At 40.0% G+C, this 6000-nt stretch overlaps 1 protein-coding gene across 5 annotated transcripts in view; it reads right to left on the reverse strand.

The window, feature by feature from the left end:
• RAB3GAP2 (RAB3 GTPase activating non-catalytic protein subunit 2) overlaps nt 1–6000 on the reverse strand; it is a 104902-nt gene that overhangs the window by 59792 nt on the left and 39110 nt on the right. For all 5 annotated transcript variants that reach the window (XR_005786325.1, XM_040460935.1, XM_040460936.1 and 2 more), the window contains exons 5-8: nt 5073–5120; nt 4913–4988; nt 4481–4582; nt 394–493 (exon numbers count right to left, since the gene is read on the reverse strand). Coding sequence is in view for 4 of the 5 variants with exons in the window: in XM_040460935.1 (XP_040316869.1) it covers nt 394–493; nt 4481–4582; nt 4913–4988; nt 5073–5120 (326 nt within the window). In the remaining variant the exon portion in view is untranslated. The remainder of the gene's footprint in view (nt 1–393; nt 494–4480; nt 4583–4912; nt 4989–5072; nt 5121–6000) is intronic.

A 6000-nucleotide genomic window follows, 5' to 3' on the forward strand; every position in this document is an offset into this window, starting at 1 on the left:
CCCTGTTGGGCCTTGCCCACGGGTGGGTGGGGCGGGGTGGGGAATAAAATCCCCCCTGCACACAGTGGTATCCTTACCCTTGGTGAGAATGGAAGCAATGCAGAATCACAAGATTCTAGTAACCTGCCCAACAGCTGCTGAAATAGTGAGAACTTGGTTCCTCGGCTAGATGCAATGAAATTTCTCACCCCAATACATAGCGTTGATTACCAGTCCTTGCCTTTATCTTACTGAGCCATCTACGCAACAATGCACTCCCATTTTTACAGTCACAGGGTCTTTGTTGTAAATCTAGTACAGGTGGCCTTTTTAATTTAGAGGACATACTTAATTCTCTAAATGGGTTAAATTAAATGAGAAGTTGGAAGTCAGATACGGCGTGCCAAAAATTACCTTTTGCTACCTGATTTCGACAAGCACGAAGAGACTGAAAAAGGCTAAATCCATCAATAGTCACAATGGCAGCTGGATATAAGATACTCAACTCTTCATTCTATTAAAGAAATAAGAAAATAATACATCTCATCATTGCCAAATAAGCATGTCTACTTCTTGTATTACAGTTGAATGTCAGGATTAATGAAAAATAGAAAATACTATGACTAAGTTAAGTGTCAACCACCCAACACACAAAACACCATCAAGAGAAGAAAAGTAAAAATAAATGGAAAATTAAATTCAGAATGCCTTTTGGCCAAGGACCTACAATTCTTCTCAAACATGAGCTTTTGTAAATGACGTATAATGCATTCAGGGTAGGTGGTGAGATTAACCAAAAAATGTACACATTGCATTAAACTGAAGTATAGTCATTGTGCAAATACAACAATATATAAAAGAAGAAGAAGGAAAAAAAAAGAAACTCACCTGATATCCCAGACATGTCTCAATACACATCCTTATACGCTTTGGATGAGGTTATACTATATACAGTATAACATGTTTTTTATTACTCAATATGTCAATGATGTTTTTCCACTCCAGTAAGCGAGCAAATCATTTTTTATTGTGGCTAAAGCAGTAGGTAGCATATGTATCAAAATTTAGTTAACTAGTTCTTAGTGATAGAAATTTTGTTTGGGAGACCTAGAAACCACTCTCCTGACTGAGGCCCTCCAACAGCTTCCTTCTGCACTCTGGGATACAGCCTGCCTCCTTAACCAGGCCTGGAGGACGGGGCACCTGTCTATCATCTCACCTCTCTCTCCCCTTGCTCCCTGAACAAAGGCCATTATCATCTCAGTGCTTTGAACAGGCCTAGACCTTACCTCCCAGGTCATCACCTGCCTAATTCTTCTGATCAATCAGTTCTCAGCTCAAACGCAATTGCTCAGAGGCTGCTCCTGAGCCCCTAGAGGTCAAGCAGGCACCTCCATTCTCCTGCCTCCTTACCACCTCATCAACATGATTACTTCCTTCCTAGTACCTGTCAGACACTGGAACCATCTTTGTATCTCTAGTTGTTTATTGCTGGTCTCCCTTCGCCATCCCCAGACTATAAGCTCCAGGAAAGGAGGATCTCTGTGTGTCTGCTTTACCAAGGATTCTCAGTGATTAGAACTGGACGGGGAATAAAACAGGCAGTAAATAAATATTTATGAATGAATTAATACATTTTCATTATAAACACCACTGCAATAAAAATTCTTCTGTGTAGATCTTTTCACATTACTTTAGTATAAGTTACTTCAACTGGGTCTGGTGGAGCGTACAGTATTCTCAATTTTCATTCATATTATTAAACTGCCCTCAAGAAAGTACCTGTCGATTTACGTTTCCACCAATACGTGAGTGTGTTTCTCCATACTGTAACCAACAGTTTTGTAAATCTTGATCTTTGTCAATATAAAAGATGAAAAATTATCCAAATGTAGTTGCTTATAGTTCTTAGATTATTATTTAGATTCAAAATGTTATGTGCTTTCCGACAAATTTTATTTCTCCTTTTCAGAACTGCCTTGCCCTCTTTTCTACTGGACCAGTAGACTGTTTCCACTTTTAAAAGAGATTTATGGGCCACGAGGGATAAGAGCCAGAGGAAGGGAGCTGGCATGGGTGCTCATATGACAGATGCACAAGGCTAGGCTGTACGGCCCACTGAGCACAACAGTGGGGAAAGAGCCTTGTCACTGCCTTGGAGGAGCAAGTCAGTTATCTCCAAATCCAGACAGTCCTCCTGAAGGCGATACTAATACAAATACCAATGGTCCAAAAGCTACAGAAATTATGCCGGATGACAGAGACCTTTGTGCAGAAGACCCAGAAGGAGTTCCTTTGACATTCAAGAAAGAGATCTTCTCTCTTTGGAATCTTCTCCTACAATGACCTGCTGTCACTTCCACTACACTCATTGACCCCAGAGAATTGAATCAGAGGGAATGTGCTCTATGATCCTTAATAGATCTGGGAGTACAAGAAGCAGCGAATACGTACTTTTGATATATGAATTGATATATCAGATCCAAAGATGCTTATGTAGAATATAGAGTAACAACAAAGACTTCTCTCTCCGTGTTCAATAAGAATTATTTTTCAACCAGTAGATTTTCTTGACTCGCAAACAGCAAGTATTTAAATGTTATATTTTTCTACCAACTCTAAAAAATAGTATAGACATAACCCAACTTAAAATGTTCAAAGAACCTTCACCACCCAGAGAATAGAAAAACAGAGAACAGCTCTTGAGAAGTATCTTCAATGAACACAATATCTTCTTAGATTTCCAAGAGCTCCTTCTTTGTTTCCTTCAATGGTTTATTTTCTTCTACTTTCTTGTGGTGAATATTAGGAAGACTTAAATTTTCAGTCTTCACTTTTATTTTCCTAGGTCCTATACCTGGAAGAATTCATTATCTATGACTTAAACCAACTTCTTCAATCTAGTCTTTGCGCCTGTATAGAAATTCTGTATGGCAAGCCGTATTTTCATTTTATTTCCTACCATCGCCTCAAACTCAACATATCTAAGACCAAACTTAACCACCTTTATTCACTGCCAGAGCAGTCCCATCTTCCTACTTTGTCAATGGCACTCTTCAGCGCGGGTATCTTAGAGACCACTCATTTTCCTCTTGACTCGTCTACATCTCTAGACAATAACCAAATCCTGTCGATTGTTCCTTTAAATGATTTTTGTACTGGTCATTTTTCTCTTCTTGCGGCCATTAGAGAGTCCCATCCCAACACCGCACGTCTATTACAGAGAACTTCGAAAAATCAGTTAACTAGCCTCCTTGATTCCAGACTCTCTCAACTCCAATTCCTCCTGAGGAGAGAGATTCCTTCAGTATCCCTTTGATATATCACTTCCTTCTCATAAATCCTTGTAGCTTTGCTCATCTCCTGAATCATTATGATTTTTACTTGGTTTTCAAATTTATTAAAAAAACTGGCCACTCTGCCTATTCGACAGTTTCTCAATATTTTCTATCATAGGATTCTTTGTCTCATGCACTGTCCTACATTTGAATCTCCCTTCGTTTTTCTCCTGATTACCTAAAATACTTTCCCTTCTTTTACCATTAACTAATTAGATCCTATAACCATTCTTCACAGCTTAATTCAAATCTCACCTCCTCAACGAAAGTTTCTTTTATTGTCCTCATTCTAATTGAGCGCCCCTTTCTCCAAACTTGTACAGAATGTATTCTGGCCACATAAAATGGCAAATCACTAGGTACTGCTTTGCACTGATGCTTAATTCACTCAAAGGCATTAATACGAATTAATCTAGTCTCTCTTACTAGATTAAGTTTCTTCTACAGCTCCAGTCACCAGGCCACCTCTCATACAATTTAAGTCTACACAGGTACACAATACACACATCTGTTCACGTGAAACCTTTGGGAAGCAGGATAGTAAAAAGGAGGAAGGCATATTTACATAGTTTTGACTATGTACACTATGAGTCAAACAAGAGCGTATTAGTTTACATGGCTCTACAATTAATTTTTGACTGAGGCAAATTCTCACACCACCTGGGAAGCAGTGAAAACTGTACATTTGGAGAGTCTTAGATATGAAATATTATTTTCTATCAAAATCTTCAGTTCAGTGAATGTATTTCCCACTATAAATAAAAACTTCACCCCCTGAGAAATAGGTAGTACAATATAGTAGTATTAATAATAGGTCAGAACTTTTTTCTTTTGTCGTGTACAATTTTGACAGCTAAATCCAAATAAAAAAGATATATACCATATGTCTACCTTAAGTCACTATTAAATTCTGAAAATAAGAAACCCTTTTAAGGTTCTCTGACTACAGTCTTTTATTTTATTACATAATAAAGCGTAGGCTATTTCATTAAATAAGCAAAAGCAAGAATGGGATTCTTTACTCAGTTATAAACAGGTTATATTTCCAGAATATGCCAGCACAGCTAACTGTGCCACAAGATACCTTTAAGTTTCCCAAAAAAGACAAAAAAAATACTTCAAAGTAAAGGCACTGTTACTTTGAACACAGTCTTCTACACTACCTGTTCGGTCACGCCAGGATGCCGTGGGATTTCATAGGTCCTGCACTTAAGCTGGAGCACAGAGTCCTCATTCAAAAGCTGTGCGAGCAGGAGCACGCCGTTCTAGAAGGAAGCAAAGAGGAGGGCTCTGCTCGTTTCCTTACGAATGGACCCGAACATGTATGGCCAGGCAGAGACTGTCGTTTCCCTACCAGTTTTCCACGGATATCAGGCACTCTCTTTCAGAAGAACACAGCTTCTCTTCTCGGTAGGTTCTACCAGAGCTTTCCACCATGACTTCCCCTGTCCCTGCTTCCACACCCACCCCCCACAGGAAGTAGCAACTACACATTCCCAAGCAGCAGGCAGTGAGTCACAAATGAGTATAATGGGGACACCTAACCAGATATTCCCGTCGAGCGGTGCTTTCTAACTGCTGAACACTCAGCTCACCTCCGTGTAGAAGCGTACGTAACCTGAAGTAAAGCCCACCACGATGCAGGTCCAGTCAGGACGCCCGGTGGAACTCCTGTCACAGACAAAATTTGTAATTTTTGTTATAATTTTGCTCATAAAGCAAAGCAGAGAAAACAAATAATTTCTTTATCCTTACCTCTTTTGGCTTGCTAGTGGGATACACAGAGCACTGGTTACACATTCTCTAAAACCAAAAACAAAATCGTATGTTTATCTAATGAATTTAGCAAGTACTTTTATTTCCCTCTACTTCAATGTTAAAGGGCAACCAACGGAAGCTGTGCCCTGTGAACCAGCTTTCTTCATTGCAGAAGTAAAAATACAGTAAAATTCCACATAAGGAATCATAAAAATCATTCACGTAAAAGGTAAGGTCACATTCACTTGAGGTTAATGAAAACACTATTCTTCACTCTGTGCCGTCACGAAAAGCACAAGAGAAAGCAAAACTTTACTGCGCGCACGGATTATGCACAGAACTGAAGAACAGCAGGTCATTGTGGGCGGTCACTTCCTACCGGCCCCCTCTCCTCCGCGTCAGCTACGCATGGGGCACAGCACGGGAGGCACGTCGGTCACATCACAGGCAAACCCCACTTTAGCGGCTATGTTATTCTAGGGATTAACTGCATTTCACCTGGTTGGCTTCTTCCTTGATATTTTGCAGAAACTGCCCCTGATAATCCATTTCGAAGAACATGCTAGGTTGAGTGTCCCTAAAAGATTCTTTTTTAATGTGACATGTGGACTTGAAAAATCTTTCAGGAGCTCAGAGACTAAGCCCCCAAATTAAAATAACTCCTTCTTGGGGCGCGTGGATGGCTCAGTCAGTTAAGCGTCCGACTTCGGCTCAGGTCATGACCTCACAGTTCGTAAGTTCAAGCCCTGCATCAGGCTCTGCACTGACAGCTCGGAGCCTGGAGCCTGCTTCAGATTCTGTGTCTCCCTCTCTCTCTGCCCCTCCCCAGCTTGCGCTTTCCCTCTCTATCAAAAATAAATAAACATTTAATAAATGAAATGAAATGAAATGAAATGAAATGAAATGAAATGAAATGAAATGAAAT

Source organism: Herpailurus yagouaroundi, unplaced genomic scaffold, assembly GCF_014898765.1.
Source record: "Herpailurus yagouaroundi ecotype Mexico unplaced genomic scaffold, PumYag 253, whole genome shotgun sequence".
Classification (NCBI taxonomy): Eukaryota; Metazoa; Chordata; class Mammalia; order Carnivora; family Felidae; genus Herpailurus; species Herpailurus yagouaroundi.